Genomic DNA, 17,398 nt, shown 5'->3' with positions numbered 1-17,398 from the left:
TAGCAGGGATTACAGGCGCCCACCACCATGCCCGGCTAATTTTTTTTTGTATTTTTAGTACAGACAGGGTTTCACCATGTTAGCCAGGATGGTCTCAATTTCCTGACCTCATGATCCACCCACCTCAGCCTCCCAAAGTGCTGTGATTACAGGGGTGAGCCACCATGCCCGGCCAGGAAACTCTTAAACTCAGAATGGTATTTACAAAATTAATACTCAATAAAATATATCTCAATTGGACATATTAAATAAAAAGAAATCTCCCAAATACATAAAGTCAACTGTTTATGAAGTTCACTTGAGAAATGAAGATTACACTCTCTCAAATCTCCAAACAGACTAAGAAATGATAAATACATTATCAAACAAGTAGCAGTTGCTTACTGCTAGAAGATTAAAAGTTCCCTAGAGCTATAAGTTAAAAAGCCTTATAAAAAGGCTCTTGAACTCAAATAAATATCTAAGCATTAAACTGCATGATGCTGTCCTGAATGTAGACAAGGATTTCCTCCTAAATGCCAAAAATAATAAGGTAATATGCCTAGTGTATTATTGGCATAATTTTGTATCTTTAAATAAAATTTACTTAAGTTTTTAAAAATACAGGTTTCTAAGTTTTTTAAATTATAATTTAAATATGTAATTTGGTACAACAATATTAAGAACATAGTACACTGATGCTAGTAAGAGAATGTTTAATGTGAAAGAAAAAACTGATAGTTAAAAAAGAGAAGATAAAAACTTTCGACCTAAGATAGAGAAAGAAACAGAGGGAGGGAATTATAGAGATTTATAAACTTGGATGGAAAAAACCAGATATCTTAATTTCTACTAATTTCTAACTAAAATTTAGTATTTCCTTCAAGTTTAAATGTAAGCAACAAAACAACAGTAGTATAAATAATACTTGTGATTTTGTTGGCTAGGCACAGTGACTCACACCTGTAATCCCAGCACTTTGGGAGTCTGAAGTGGGCAGGTTGCTTGAGCCACGAATTGCTCAACCTGGGCAACATGGCAAAAGAGTGTCTTTACAAAAATACAAAAATTAGCTGAGTGTGGTGGTGTGCACCTGTAGTCCCAGCTCCTTGGGAGGCTGAAGTGGGAGAACTGACTGAGCCAGGAGGCCAAGGCTGCAGTGAGCCATGATAGAGCCACTGCACTCCACTCTGGGCAGCAGAACAAAACCCTGTCTCAAAACAACAACAACAAACAAAACAAAACAAAACAAATTTGTGATTTTGTCATCAGTAAAAATCATATGCATTTTCATTTATTACAGCTGTTACAGTCACTCAAAATATCATTTATGCTAATTTCTTCTTGGAAGTTACATTAGTTTCTAGACTTGCTGTTATAGCTTTTTTAATTTAATGTATTATAAAGAAGCACATATTACTATGTCACAGATTTGTTTTATTAATATTTTAGTAACTGCATTTCAGTATAATTGGTTTCCTTTATTTCAGGCATTTAAAACATTCTGACAAAGGGCTTTATCAGATTGCCAAGGGGATGTGTGCTATAAAAAGTACAAGTGTTAGGAACCTCTGATCTAAACTGTGTGGTTTAAGAAAACACATGTTTATACATGTACTTTCTGAACTATAATCCTTTCGTCAACTAGAATTTATATTCAAAGTTTATGACAGTGGTAGGGCACGGGGGACTCACGCCCATAATTCCAGTACTTGGGGAGGCTGAGGTGGGCAGATCGCTTGAGCCCAGCAGTTCGACCCGCCTGGGCAATATGGCAAAACCTCATGTTTGCTAAAAATACAAAAATTAACTGGGCATGGTGGTGTGTGCCTGTAGTCCCAGCTACTTGGGAGGCTGAAGTGGGAGGATTGCTTGAACCTGGGAGGCAGAGGTTGCAGTGAGCCAATAGTCGCACTTCTGCACTCCAGCCTGGGAAACACAGCAAGACCCCATTTCAAAAAACAAAAACAGAAAAGTTTATGACAGCACTTAGATGCTTACCTTAAAAAAAACTAGAAATTCTTTTTTGTAAATTTTAAAACACTAGTTGGATTTGTTGAAAAAAAAACATATACACTTACAAAAATACATTTAGTATTATAAGTACACAGAAGAGTGAATAAATTCATGTCTTTAGAAACCAAACTACTAGACTTCAATTTCATCAAGTGGACTGATGAGGTTGACTTCCTCTATCATCTGAAATAAAAACTAGTGCTTGAAAGCTAACATAAATAAGAACTTACAATACCAAAAATTGTTAAATTTGTTTATTTATTCAGTAATTTTATTGTCAGTGCTAAATATTACTTAGGTTTTTTGGAAAATAAAAGAAGTAGATTAGTTACAATATATAAGTTCAATATTTGTATGGTGAATGAAATTATAAAAAGACAAAGAACATACTAAATCTATGGAAAGCTTTTTGCACTGTTAATTATAATTTTATTTATTAAATTTCAACACTTTCCTTACCTGCCCACCGGCTACAATGGCTCCAAAGAGATGCAATAAGCAACATTTAAGACTTTCCTTGAGATGTTCACTTTCCTGAAAACATTCTGTAAATAATAAATAAATAAATAAGATTTGTCTTTCACAGTATGATTTATCTCTAAGGAATGTCTGATGCAAACGCGAAGAACTATTTGTGAAAAGGCTGATCTGTGTTAAAAGCCAAGGTTGATATGCATTTTGTCTTAGGAAAAGAAAAGAGAAGCCATCTACCAGATAGCATTTTAGGTATTTACGTCATCTCACTTAGTTCTCATAATTCTCCATATAAGGATGATATTTGGCCCCCATTTATAAATGAGAAAAAGGAAGGTCAGAAGTTAATATCTTGCCTGAAGTCACATGGTTACTAACTGACAGGGCTAGAAAGTAACCCAAACCTGGCATAAAATTAGATGTCTCTCTCTTTTTTTTTTCCTTTGAGATGGAGTCTCGCTATATCACCCAGGCTGGAGTGCAGTGGTGTGATCGCAGCACACTGCAATCTCCACCTCCCAGATTCAAACGATTCTCCTGCCTCAGCCTCCGGAGTAGCTGGGATTATAGGCGCCTGCCACCACGCCCAGCTAATTTTTGTATTTTTAGTAGAGACCTCAGGTGATCCACCCGCCTCAGCCTCCCAAAGTGCTGAGATTACAGGCATGAGCCACCGCACCCGGCCCCTTGTCAGGTCTTTATGCTGCTTTTTCTTTGTCATATGCATGTATAGCCTCTAAAAAATAAAATAAAATAATTTATAATTTTAAAAGAAAGGTTACTATTGGTACCAGAATTTTAGAATATTAGTCCTGGAGTGGGCCCAGGAAATGTTTTTGTCCAACTCTTTCATTTTCTAGTTGATTAGTGATGGTCAATTTTTACTAATGAGAGGTGTAATAGTCTTAGTAAAGAGACATCTAGGCTGGACGCAGTGGCTCATGCCTGTAATCCCAGCACTTTGGGAGGCCGAGGCAGGCGGATCACCTGAGGTCAGGAGTTCAAGACCAGCCTGGCCAACATGGTGAAATCCCGTCTCTACTAAAAATGCAAAAATTAGCCAGGTGTGGTGGCGGGCACCTGTAATCCCAGCTACTCGGGAGGCTGAGGCGGGAGAATCTCTTGAACCCAGGAGGCAGAGGTTGCAGTGAGCTGAGATCGTGCCACTGCACTCCAGCCTGGGCAACAGAGCAACACTTCATCTCAAAAAAAAAAAAGAAAAAAAAGTACATAGTACATATATGTACTCCTGCATCATACTTTTTTTGCTTTTTAACTTAATACATTCTGGACATTACTACATCTTTCTACTTTTTTTTTTTGGTTTTTTTTGAGACAGGGTCTTACTTTATTGCCTAGGCTGGAGGGCAATCACAGCTCACTGCAGCCTTGGCTGCCTGGGCTCACGTGATTCTCCCACCTCGGCCTCCCAGGTAGCTGGGACTACAGGCACACGCTACCATGACCATCTAATTTTTTGTATTTTTTTGCAGAGACAGGGTTTTGCAATGTTGTCCAGGCTGGTCTCAAACTCCTGGGCTCAGGTGATCTGCCCACCTCAGCCTCCCAAAGTGCTGGGAGTACAAGGGTGAGCCACTGCGTCAAGCCTGGACATTACTACATCTTAACAGATACACCTGCCTAATTCATTTTTTGTAATGACTAGAGGGCATACACCACTACAATGTGTTAACTTCACTTATCCAGTTCTCTACTGATAAACTGCTATTGCTTTTCCCCTTTCTTTTGATGCTGTTATGAATACCCTTTTGCACATGTCATTACACACTGGGACAAGACTGTAACAATAAAATTATTTCCAATAACAAATGTTACCAAAAAGAAACAGCTTTGAGGTAACCTGGATAGAAACTTATAATTAAAAAAATAAGAAGTTCCACCTATATCAGAATAACTGGTACTACGCATGGCTTTCAGCTATAAACAACTAGAAAACTGGAGAAAATCAGTTCCAGAAACTGAGTCACAGAACTGTGATACACACAAGAAGGAAAACAAAGTAAGCACAAGGATCACACCACAGATTCCTGTTTGGAGACACTTTCTGAACTGCTACATGGAAAGGAGGAACCCTAAAAGAACACAGCCATTTGCTGAGTTGAGGAGACAGAAATCAAAGTTCAGAGAGGCCCAGGCAACTGGAATTTGTAAAGCAGAGTACTGGAGTGGAGGAAGCTATACAGAGGAAGTGCTCCAGAAATATGCACAGGGCTCATTTTGTGTCTCAGTATCTATCCTCACACAATAGTGTGATAGCCCATAAGATCGGCAAAAAACTACAAAGAAACTGTAAGCTGAGTAATTCTCTGATTTTACACAGAGCTAGAAGATGACAGAGTTCCACTCAGCCACAGTGGACACACAGAAAGATAATACATAAAAAGGACATAAAAACATATACCATGCAAACTCTCATCATAAGATTGCTGGGTGGCTATATTAGTATCTGACAAAGTAGGCAAGAAATATAATCAAGGCAAGGAATGTTATTCATGATGAAAAGTGGAACTCAATAAATTTAAATAAGAAAATACAACTCAATGAGTTTAAGTTTATTGAAGTCATAAAGAGTATTTTCTCTTGCCATAATGGAAATATATTAGAAAGTAATGAAAAAAAGATTATCTGGAGATCCTTTTCATGAAGATGGCATTAAAAGGAAGGTGGTCCCTGCCCCTCCCAAAGCCAAAGCCAAAGCCAAGGCTATGAAGGCCAAGCAGGCAGGGCTAAAAGGCATCCACCCCACCCCACACACACACAATCTGCACATCACCACCTTCTGGTGGCCCAAGACACTATGGTTCCAAAAGCAGCCCAAACATCCTCAGAGGAACACTCAGAGAAGATACAAACTTGACTACTATGCCAGCACCAAAATCCCTTTAAGCCACTAAGTCAGCCAATGAAAAAGATGACAGCAAAACACTTGTGTTCACTGTAGATATCAAGCCCAACAACAGATCAGACAGGCCATGAAGAAGCTCTACCGATAATGATGTGGCCAGGTCTACACCCCAATCAGGCCTGCTGGAGAGAAGGCATATGTTAGACTGCCTCCTGACTATGATGCTTTCAATATTGCCTACAAAACTGGGATCATCTAAACTGAGTCCAGCAGGCTAATTCCAAATATACACTTTTTCACCATAAAGAAAAAAAGGGCTGGGGGTGGAGGCTCATGCCTGTAATCCTAGCACTTTGGGAGGCTGAGGCGGGTGGCTCACTTGAGGCCAGGAGTTCGAGACCAGCCTGGTCAATGTGGTGAAACCCCATATTTACTAAAAATACAAAAATTAGCTGGGTATGATGGCAGGCACCTGTAATCCCAGCTACTCGAGAGGCTGAGACATTAGAATCGCTTGAACTCGGGAGGCGGAGGCTGCAGTGAGCCAAGATCGTGCCACTGCACCACTCCAGCCTGGGTAACAGAGTAAGACCCCATGTCAAAAAAAAAAAAGAAGAAAGAAAAAAGGATCTGGAAACTCCCCCAACATTTGCAGATTAAACAATACATGCCTTTTCATTTTATTAATGTAATCTTTTTTAATTGACAAATACAAATTGCATATATTTATGGTGAACAACATGGTATTTTGAAATATGTATACACTGTGGCTAAATCAAACTAATTAACATATACATTACCTCACATACTTAACTTTTTTTGTGGTGACCTCTCTTTTAGCTACTCTCTTAGCCATTTTCAAGTATGCAATGCATTGTTACTAACTACAGTCACAATGTTATGTAGTAGCTCTCTTGAATTTATTTTTCCTAACTGAAATTTTGTATGCTTTGACCAACATTTCCCCAATTTGAAAATATTTTAAACCAAACAAGAAAACTTCATTTTAATTTAACAAAATTAAAACAAACATATCAAAATCTGTGGGGCACAACTAAAGCAATGATTCATGTTCATTCTAGAAAAGAAGGTCGAAATAAAGATCTAATCAAAGATTGACCTTTCACTCTAAGAAGCTAGAAAAAGAAGAGCAATTAAGAGGAAGTTAATATTAAAGATAATAGAAAAAATAATGAAAAAGGAAACGAAGAAACAATAGAGGAAAATCAATGAAATCAAAAGCTAGTTCACTGCAAAGATCAATATAATTTTTTAAGAGACAGGGTCTCACTATGTTGCCCAGGCTGGAATGCAGTGGCTATTCATAGGCACAATCATAGTGTACTATAGCCCCGAACCCCTGGGCTAAGGTGATCCTCCTGCCTCAGCCTCCTAAGTAGCTGGGACTACAGGCATGTGCCAGGATCAATATAATTTAAAAACCTCTAGCTAGACCAATCAAGAAAAAAGAAGAGAGAAAAACGTAAATTATCAATGTCAGGAATGAAACAGGAGACATCAATTTAGATTCCACAGATTTAAGAAGGATACATGAAGAAATACTATGAACAACTTTATGCCAATAAATTCAACACAATTCATGTGATGAAAAACACAAATTCCTTGAAAGACATGAATTATAAAAACTAACACAAGAAGAAACAGAAAATCTGAGTAGCCCTTTACCTAGTAAATAAATTTATTCCATAATTTAAAACCTTTTCACACTGGGCACAACACACATGCCTATAGTCCCAGCTACTCAGGAGGCTGAGGTGGTAAGATCACTTGAGCCCAGGAATTCAAGATGAGCCTGAGCAATATAGCAAGATTCTGTCTCAATGAAAAACAAAACAAAACCTTTCCACAAGGTAATCTCCAGGTCCAGATCTGCTGGTGAATGTTAAGAAAATCATAATAGCATTCTCAAACCAACTCTCACAGAAAACAGAGGAAAAGAGAACCCTGCCTAACTCATTTAATATGACCAGTATTGTTGTTTGAGCCACCAAATCAATAGTATTTTGTTATACCAGCCCAAGCAGACTAAGACAGATTTTGTTACAAAGAAATAGAGTGCTACTACAACAAAGACCTAAGAATACAGAAGCAGCTTTAGAACTGGGTAATGGGTAGAGGCTGGAAGAGTTTTGAGGTGCATGCTGGAAATAGGGACCTTCAGGGCAATTCTGGTGAGCTCTCAAACATAAATAAGGAGCATGTTATTGAAAACTAGTGGAAAGGGGATCCTTATTATAAAGTGGCAAAGAACTTGGCTGAACTGTGTTCTAGTGTTTTGTGGAAGGTAGAACGTGCAGCAAGCAATGAAATTGGATATTTAGCTAAGGCAATTTCTAAGCAAGTGTTGAAGGAGCAGCTTAATTTCTCCTTCTGACTGCTTATAGTTAAAATGTGAGAAGACAGAAATAAACTAAAGAAGAAACTGTCAAGCACAAAAGAACCAGAAGCTGAAGATTTAGAAAATTCTCAGTCTATCCAAATTATAAAAAACAAACAAACAAACAAACAAACAAGAAAGCTTGTTCTAAAGAAAATACTGAGGGTGTGACTGATAAACAGACCATGGGTATAACTAGTGGACTTAATCAGCCAGCTCAGTGAGGCCAGGAATGGATATGGGATTATACCAGAAAAGACACTACCATTTTGAACTAAAGGGGACAGAGAAAGTGGGAAGGAATGAAGGTAGACTGTTGGACTTCTTGGATTCTATAGATCAGACCATAAAGCTATTCAGTTTGAATGTGTGATAAGAAAAACTCTGAAAGCAATTCAGAGATTATGAGAGCTGCCATTCCCACCAAAGATCCAGGAGGCAAGGCTGTTTCCTCTTCCTTGGTTTCAAAGGGTAGGACCACAGGTCAGGTTTCAGTGGGCCAGGATGACCTACCTAGTGCCTCAATGGTGGAGCTGCCCTCACAGACAGCATTATGTGTGGGGCCCTTGCAGAGACCTGGGGTGGGGGGTGACACTGGCAACCCAGTGCGCATGAAGTACAGAGTATCAACCAAAGAGGGCTATTCTCAAGCTTTAATGCCTAATAGAATTTACCTTACTAGGTTTTAGGCTTACCTGAGACCTGTCACCCCTTTATTCCTTCCACTGTCTCCCTTTTGGAATGGGAATGTGTATCCTATACCTGTTCCAACATTGTATTCTGGTTACATATAACTTATTTGTTTTCACAGGTTTATAGTTGGAAAGGGATTTTGAGTCAGGATGAATTGTAACTTCAGTCTCACCAGTATCAGATTTAGATATTTAGATAAGATTTTGAACTTTAGACTTACAGAGTTGATGTGAAAATGAGTTAAGACATTTGGGGCTGTTGGGATAAAATGGATGTATTCTGTATGTGTTAAGTACATGAATGGGGGGGCAAGGACAGAGTGGTATAGAGTGAACTGTATACCCCCAAAATTAATATGTGGAAGCCCTAACATCTCCCCATATGACTGTATTGCAGACAGGGCCTTTAAAGAAGTGATTAAAGTTAAATGAGGTCATAAAAGTAGAGCCTTGATCAAAGAGAACTAGTGCCCTTGTAAGAAGAGGAAGAGACAACAGTCTTTTTCTAACATGTGAGGACACAGCAAGAAGGTGACTATCTGCAAGCCACAAAGACAGATCTCAACAGAAAATAAACCCTGCTGGACTTTCCAGACTCCAGAACTGTGAGAAACAAATTTCTGTTATTTAAGCCACCCAGTCTACAGTATTTTGTTATGACAATCCAAGCAGACTAAGACAAAAACCATACAAGACATATAAGGCAAAAAATCCTAGAAACCCTTACCATCCTTGAACAGAGACACAAAATTTTTAAACAAAAAATCAATCAAATGCAGTATTACATAAAAAGGATAATATACTATAATCCTAGCACTTTGGAAGACTGAGGAAGGAGGGTCACTAGAGGCCAGGAGTTCAAGACCAGCCTGGAGGCAACACAGCAAGACCTTATCTACAAAAACATTTTGTTAAATTAGCCAGCTGATATGGTTTGGATCTATGCCCCCACTGAAATCTCGTGTTCAACTGTAATCCCCAGTGTTGGAGGTGGGGCCTGGTGGGAAATGACTGGATCATAGGGGCGGATCCTTCATGCATAATTTAGCAGCATCCCTTTGGTGCTGTTCTCATGACAGAGTTCTCATGAGATCTGGTCATTTAAAAGTGTATAGCACCTCCCAGCTTTCTCACTCTTGGTCCTGCTCCTGCTTTGCCTTCTGCAGTAAATAAAAGCTCCTGAGGCTTCCCCAGAAGCAGAGGCTGTCATGCTTCCTGTATTGCCTGTGGAACCACGAGCCAATTAAACCTCTTTTCTTTATCAATTACCCCAGTCTCAGGTATTACTTTATGGCAGTGTGGGAACGAACTAACACACTGCTTATGATGGTGCATTCATGTAGTCCCAGCTACTCAGGAGGCTGAGGCAAGAAAATCACTTGAGACCAGGAGTTTAAGGCTACAGTAAGCTATGATTATACCATAGCACTCCAGACTGGACAACAGAGCAATACCCTGTTTCTCAAAAAAAAAAAAAAAAAAAAAAAGAGAGAGAGAGAGAGAAATACAAGTTAATTATATAATCACAACCAAAGGTAGTTTGGGCCAGAAATATGATGTTAGTTTAATATTTGAAAATCAATCTATGTATTTTGCCAATTAACAAGCACCTCAAATAGATGCAGTAAAAGTACATTTAAAAAAAAGTCAATGTCCATTCAGTAATAAAAACTATTAGCAAACTAGGGTTAAAATAAGACTTCCTCTACTTAATAAAGGGCATCTATTTTTAAAAACATAGCTAATATCATATTTAATAGTGAAAGACTGAATTTTTTCCCTTCTACATGGGGGAACAAGGATATAAAAATCAATATACAAAAACAAATTACATTTCTATATACTAGTTTTAAAAATGAAAAATACAATTTAAAACAAATCAGGCTGGGCATGGTGGCTCTCACCTGTAATCTCAATACTTGGAGAGGCTGAGGTGGGAGGATCACTTGAGGCCAGGAGTCTGAGACCAGCCTAGGCAACATAGTGAGACTTTGTCTCCATAAAAAAATTTTTTATATTAGCCAGGCATGGTGGCACATACCTGTAGTCCTAGGTATTTGGGAGGTTGAGGTGAGAGGACCACCTGAGCTCACAAGTTGCAGGTTATATAGTGAGCTATGATTGCACTACTGCACTCCAGCCTGAGCAACAGAATGAGACCGCATCTCTCTCCAAAAATGAATAAGATACATCATTTACAAGCATACAATATACAATACTTTGGGATAAATTAACAAAATATGCGCACAACCTAAAAATACAAGAGACAAAGGCTTTTATGGGATACTTTACTTCTAAGCCAAGTGGCTCCCTGACACACCAATTTGATTTTATAACCTCACTTGGAGGACCAAAGAATAGCCCTTGGATGGCTGTGAGGACTCCTGATGAATAGAAACACCTTATACTGTTCTACTGGCAGGCTGGGTTTCCTGTCCTATATCCTCTAAGTGAGGCCAGTTTCCAGAGATGGTCTACTATGGAGCTTCATTACCTAGCTAAAGCCAGTATCACTACTGGTGGTCAAGCAGAGTCAGCACTGCAGTCATCTTCAGCAAGCAATCAAAGGATTATTTCTGTCTTCTTTCATTTCACAGGGAAAAGAAAGAACTGAAGCAAATATGGCAAAATGTTAAGTTACAAATTTGAATGGGAAATACATCCTCAAGGAACACACAGTGTTCCTTTTATAGTCTGCAAATTATACTATATTTTTGAAAGATGGCATATATAAGTCACATATATAGGGGCTAACTCTCTCAAGTTTCCTATTTTCAATAAAAATTCTGAAGTTCTAAAATATACCACCAGTGGCCAGGCATGGTGGCTCATGCCTGTAATCCCAGCACTTTGGGAGGCTGAGGTGGGTGGTTCACCTGAGGTCAGGAGTTCAAGACCAGCCTGGTCAGCATGGTGAAACCCGGTCTCTACTAAAAATACAAAAATTAGCCGGGTGTGGTGGCACATGCCTGTAATTCCAGCTTTTTGGGAGGCTGAGGCAGGACAATTGCTTGAACCCAGGAGGTAGAGGTTGTGGTGAGCTAAGATCGCACCACTGCACTCCAGCCTGGGCAACAAGCGTGCGACTTCGTCTCAAAAAAAAGTAAATAAATAAAATAAAATATACCACCATCATTAAAATATTCAGCTATTCTAAAAAAAATTTTTGAGAACAGCAAATTAAATAAAACCAAGTACAATAATTGCAGCCAAACACAAATCATGTACCTTACTCCAGTGACATGTTCTTACAACCATTATTTTATAAATTAACAAAGCTGAATCAAGATCAGAATCAGAGTAAGAATAAAAAGTAATCAGAGTAAGATGATAATCATAGCAAGAGAAATTAGAGGTGTTACTTACGATAAAAGAAAGGGACGAATTCCACTGTGAGAGAAGCTGGTTTATATTTCTGTCTGCTCTTTTCCACAGTACTAAGGATTCGTCTATCATTAAAAAGAAGTTAATAATAAGTTACAACATGGGCAAGCAGACACGGCACAATTACAAAAACAATTATAAAACAAATTTAATATTTTACTTTTGATTTGTGTCTTGAACTATGTATCTCTAGGATCCGCATAATCTTGAAAAGGAAGTCTAGCCAGTAACTGAACTGTTCATCAATTAAGATTTATTTTTTTGAATTATGCAACATGGCAGCTAGGTTAAATCTCCAAATAACTGGAAAATGAACAAGAAGCCAGACCTTAAAATTTCCAATCTGTAAAAGAATTTGTTCTGCAGTAATGCTAAACTGACAGCTCAGATTAGTAGCATATTATTACAGTAAAGTTGAAATTTATCAGAAATCCAGGCTACTCTGCCACTTTCTGAAACTTTATAATAATGGATAATGAGGCCATACATTAGCTTCTTTCATCTTGAGGATACAAATCCAGTATGGGCTGGGATTATTTTTGTTTTTAATGACAATTCCAGTAATTCTGATGGATGTTATGTTTTCTACAGGCTTTGGTAAAGCCAATACAAATTGCACGTGCTTTTAACAAGAACATTTCAATTTGATACAAAATGAATCTCTTAGATGGGCATAGTGGTGTGGAGATTGGAGAATAAAGAGTAGTGTTATGATGATACTTCCAACTAGTAGATGGTGAATTTTTTAAAATCACAGATATTTTTTCATTCCCTAAAAAAAGCATTTAAAATTACTAGATAAAGCCAACAAAAATAGAAAATATTTAAAGGACAGCCACATAGAAATTCTGTACGTCTAAATATGATGTACTGATAAAGCGCTGGTCTAAGATGCTTTCTTCTTAATGACCATAATTGAGCTATTGAAATTATTTTCCTTATAATTATTTCAAACCTAAGAAGAAATGTCAATTGATCATAGAACAAACCACATAGGATAAGCATAGCTGGACTCAGTGACAGCAAAATAGAGAGTTCTAAGATCCAGATCTACTATCCAAATTCATTAGAAATCATATTAGACCTCATTTGCTACTGCACTGCTTTCTAAATCTATGCCTATTTCCAGTGTGTGGAAGGCAGAACAGTGATTATACCAGCTGTATTTATTTTAATTTCAAACAAAACATGTCAGAACATTAATAGATCTTCCTATTTAATTAAGACCATTATCAAAGATTTTCATGTCTTTATAACAGTACAAAATTCACTGGAGTTTCAAATAAAAAATTCAATCAGGTGGTAGAAAAATTAATTTTAAAAGGATAAAATTTCGGCCGCCCCGCTTGGGAAGTGAGGAGCGCCTCTGCCCAGCCGCCCTGTCTGGGAAGTGGGTGCCTCTGCCCAGCCGCCCCTTCTGGGAGGTGAGGGGCGTCTCTGCCCGGCCGCCCCGTCTGGGAGGTGAGGAGCGCCTCTGCCCGGCTGCCCCGCCTGGTAAGTGAGGAGCACCTCTGCCCGGCTGCCCTTTGTCTGGGAGGTGGGGAGCGCCTCTGCCCAGCCGCCCCGTCTGGGAGGTGAGGAGCACCTCTGCCCAGCCGCCCATCATCTGGGATGTGAGGAGCGCCTCTGCCCAGCAACCACCCCTTCTGGGAAGTGAGGTGCGCCTGTGCCCGGCCGCCCCGTCTGGGAAGTGAGGAGCGCCTCTGCCCAGCTGCTACCCTGTCTGGGAGGTGAAGTGTGCCTCTGCCCGGCCGCCCCATCTGGGAAGTGAGGAGCGCCTCTGCCCGGCTGCCCCGTCTGGGAAGTGAGGAGCGCCTCTGCCAGGCCGCCCCGTCTGGGAAGTGTACCCAACAGCTCCAAAGAGACAGCGACCATTGAGAACGGGCCATGATGACGATGGCGGTTTTGTCGAAAAGAAAAGGGGGAAATGTGGGGAAAAGAAAGAGAGATCAGATTGTTACTGTGTCCGTGTAGAAAGAAGTTGACATAGGAGATACCATTTTGTTCTGTACTAAGAAAAATTCTTCTGCCTTGGGATGCTGTTAATCTATAACCTTACCCCCAACCCCGTGCTCTCTGAAACGTGTGCTGTGTCAACTCAGGTTCAAATGGAAAAAAAAAAAAAAAAGGATAAAATTTAATTTAGCTTTCAGTTAGGTTTTTCCACGAGATTATTTCCAGTTTGTGCATTCATTATAAATTATGGTATTAACTAATAGATTGCTTATATCCTATCCAAACAACCTATGCTACAAACAATAAACATCCTCACCTGATTAACATAATAAAAATGTACTTCTACAATTTGTGATCAATGACTCATTCTAAAGTTCCTGTATTAGATGTAACATATGAACATAATTTCCAATATATTTGTGGTAAGAATTTAATATGCTAACATAAACAAAAGGGGTGAGAACTATTACATATATTAGAACACAAAAATTAAAGCACAAGTAGTTTGTACTGCATGTTTTCAATAACTTAGTAGAGCTAAAAATGAACTTTAGTCTTATACCATTTGTAGAATATAGCATAGTTAATTGCTCCATTATTACTTGATATTTGGGCCAAGCATCTAGCATTTAGCAGATGCTAATACATATCAACCAGTTTCTGAGAGGGCTGTAAAACGCTTATTTGCATCTCAGTTTTCTAAGTTTATGTTTTTGGTTGATTTAACCAGGCTTCTTTTTTTTTTTCTGAGACAGAGTCTCACTCTGTCGCCCAGGCTGGAGTGCAGTGGCGCAATCTCGGCTCACTGCAAGCTCCGCCTCCCGGGTTCACACCATTCTCCTGCCTCAGCCTCCTGAGTAGCTGGGACTACAGGCGCCCGCCACCACACCTGGCTAATTTTTTGTATTTTTAGTAGAGACAGGGTTTCACTGTGTTAGCCAGGATGGTCTCAATCTCCTGACCTTGTGATCCACCTGCCTCGGCCTCCCAAAGTGCTGGGATTATGGGCGTGAGCCACCGCGCCCCAGCCACCATGCTTCTTTTTTGTACTCACATCATACCTAGGACATAATCATTGTACTCACATAATACCTAGGACATAATCATTATTCTTAATTTTATTTGGAAAAAGTTCAAGTTCTGGCAAAAGATGCAACAATAAGAATAGATCAAAGAACATCAAATAGAGTTTACCCAAGTTCACTGTTAACACTTTATCCCAAATTTTTTTTTTCTTTTAGAGACAGTGTCTTGCTCTATTGTCCAGAGTGGAGTGAAATGGTGCTATCCCAGTTCACTGCAACCTCTAACTCCTGGGATCAAGCGATCTTCCCACCTCAGCCTCCTGCAAAGCTAGGATCATAGGTGCAAGCCACCATACCCAGTTAATTTTTTTTGTTTTTTGTGAAGATGGGGTCCTGCTATGTTGCCCAGGTTGGCCTCGAACTCCTGGGTTTAAGTGATCCTCCTACCTCAGCCTCCCAAAGTGTTAGGATTACAGGCATGAGCCACTGTGCAGGGCCCCATTATATATAGGAAATTACATATATCATGGTCCTTCCTCTCTTAATATTTTAGTGAATATTTACTAATAGGGATATAGTTTTATATAATACCACAGTATAGTTATAAACTTCAATAAATTTAACACTGGTACAATACTTCTATGTAATCTACCAACCATATTCCAGTTTTGTCAGTTCACCCACTAACATCCTTTGTAGCATTTCCCTCTTCCAATACAGCTTCCAGGCCAGGGTCAGGTATTGCATTTAGTGTCTCTTTAGCCTCTTTTAATCTGAAACATTTCCATAACCCCACTTTGTGATATTTTCAAAGAAAGTTGTCCTCCAGCCCTCCTTTTTTAAAAAAAATTAGAACGTTCTTCACTTGGGATTTGCTTGTTTTCTCACAATTAGATTCAGACTATGCATGCTTGGCTGGAATAACACATAAGCAATGATGTGTCCTTCTTAGGGTTATCACATGTGGAGCACATGATACCCATCTACTTCTTACTGATGATCAGTTAATTTTGATCATCCAACCAACTGGATTATTTGGCCCAGTACTGTCCAAAATAATTACTGATTTTTCAATTACAAGTAATAAGTAATCGTGGGGAGACATTTTAAAAGCATACACATGGCCGGGCGCAGTGGCTCACACCTGTAATCCTAGCACTTTGGGAGGCTGAGGCAGGTGGATCAACTGAGGTCAGGAGTTCAAGACCAGTCTGGCCAACATGGTGAAACCCTGTCTTGACTAAAAATAAAAAATTTGCTGGGCATGGTGGTGCGTGCCTGTAAACCCAGCTACTTGGGAGGCTGAGGCAGGAGAATTGTTTGAACCCGGGAGGCGGAGGTTGCAGTGAGCCAAGATCACGGTACTGTACTCCAGCCTGGGCAACAGAGCAAGACTCTGTCTCAAAACAAACAAACAAACAAACAAAAAAACCATACACACATCATGCTCCCAACCAAAACTTCCCCCTAGGTTTAACATCCATGAATGATTCTTGCCTGATCCAATCTTACAATGATGTGTGCAAAATGTGTTTTTTTCCCCAACTCCAGCATCTCCTCTATATTTACTAATTGGCACTTGGAATTTTACTGTAAGCAACACCCTTCACTTCTCCCTTATCTATCTATCACTGGTATGAACTCATAAATTTTCTTCCTGAATGGTTAAATAATTCATTACTATAATTATTTTGTGCATATATTGTTCCAGGTTTGACAAGTAGGAGGCACAGGGCATACCTTAACATAATTAAATTATTTTTCTCTGTGGCAAGGCAAGGAATCCTACTAAACTTGCACTAGTCACAAAGTAGAAACTCAATAAGTATATTTTTGAATCAATGTTTAAATGAATGAACAAGTCATACTGAAGGAAGATTTCTTTTTCTTTCTTTCTTTCTTTTCTCCTCTTCTTCTTTCTTCCTTTCTTCTTCTCTCACTTCTCTTCTCCTTCCTTCCCTCGCTCCCTCTTTCCTTTCCTTTTTCCACTCCTTTCTCCTCTCCTCTCCTTTCCTCTCTCCCTCCCTCCCTCCCTCCTCTTTCTTTCAGGTTTTGCCATCACCCAGGCTGGAATGCAATAGTGTGATCATAGCTCACTGCAGGCTTCAACTCCTGGGCTCAGTGATCCTCTCACCTCAGCCTCCCAAGTACTCAGAACTAGAGGCACACATCACCACACCTGGCCAATTTTTTTTTTTTTCTAGATGGGGTCTTACACTCCTGGCCTCAACCAATTCTCCTGCCTTGGCCTCCCAAAGTGCTGGGATTACAGGTGTGAGCCACCATGCCTGGCTGATTTATTTCCCTATACTTATTTTAGTTCCACTTGAGAAAATCTTTCTAACTTTCTGAGATTCTGTAAGTAGAATCAAAATTGAGATAACAGATTAATCAAATCTACAAAAAGCATCTATTTGTTGTCATCAAATAAGAAAAGAAATAGTTTTACATGGCTCTGTATTTGGAATTATGTTAATTTTAATTAAATCTATTCTAACCTGCTTTCGCTATTTTGGTAAGCATTAAACACAATGAATAAGAAAATATATATCTTCTAAATTTCCACTTAATTTCAGAATCAGATTAATAAATAAGGTGTAAATTATTG

The 17,398-nt window shown here is 39.1% G+C and overlaps 1 protein-coding gene across 17 annotated transcripts in view; it reads right to left on the bottom strand.

Annotated features, from left to right (window-relative positions):
- Nucleotides 1–17,398, bottom strand: part of NBEAL1 (neurobeachin like 1) — a 210,354-nt gene that overhangs the window by 144,627 nt on the left and 48,329 nt on the right. For 14 of the 17 annotated variants that reach the window (XM_063791572.1, XM_054680089.2, XM_009444030.5 and 11 more), the window contains 2 exons: nt 11,792–11,874; nt 2,455–2,540 (listed from right to left, as the gene is read on the bottom strand). In XM_063791572.1, coding sequence (XP_063647642.1) covers nt 2,455–2,540; nt 11,792–11,874 — 169 coding nt within the window. The remainder of the gene's footprint in view (nt 1–2,454; nt 2,541–11,791; nt 11,875–17,398) is intronic. The other 3 variants (XM_063791576.1, XM_063791575.1, XM_063791577.1) reach the window with 1 other exon arrangement.

Source organism: Pan troglodytes, chromosome 13 (genome assembly GCF_028858775.2).
Source record: "Pan troglodytes isolate AG18354 chromosome 13, NHGRI_mPanTro3-v2.0_pri, whole genome shotgun sequence".
In the NCBI taxonomy this organism is placed as follows: domain Eukaryota; kingdom Metazoa; phylum Chordata; class Mammalia; order Primates; family Hominidae; genus Pan; species Pan troglodytes.
This window is presented reverse-complemented; position numbering and strand designations above follow the sequence as displayed.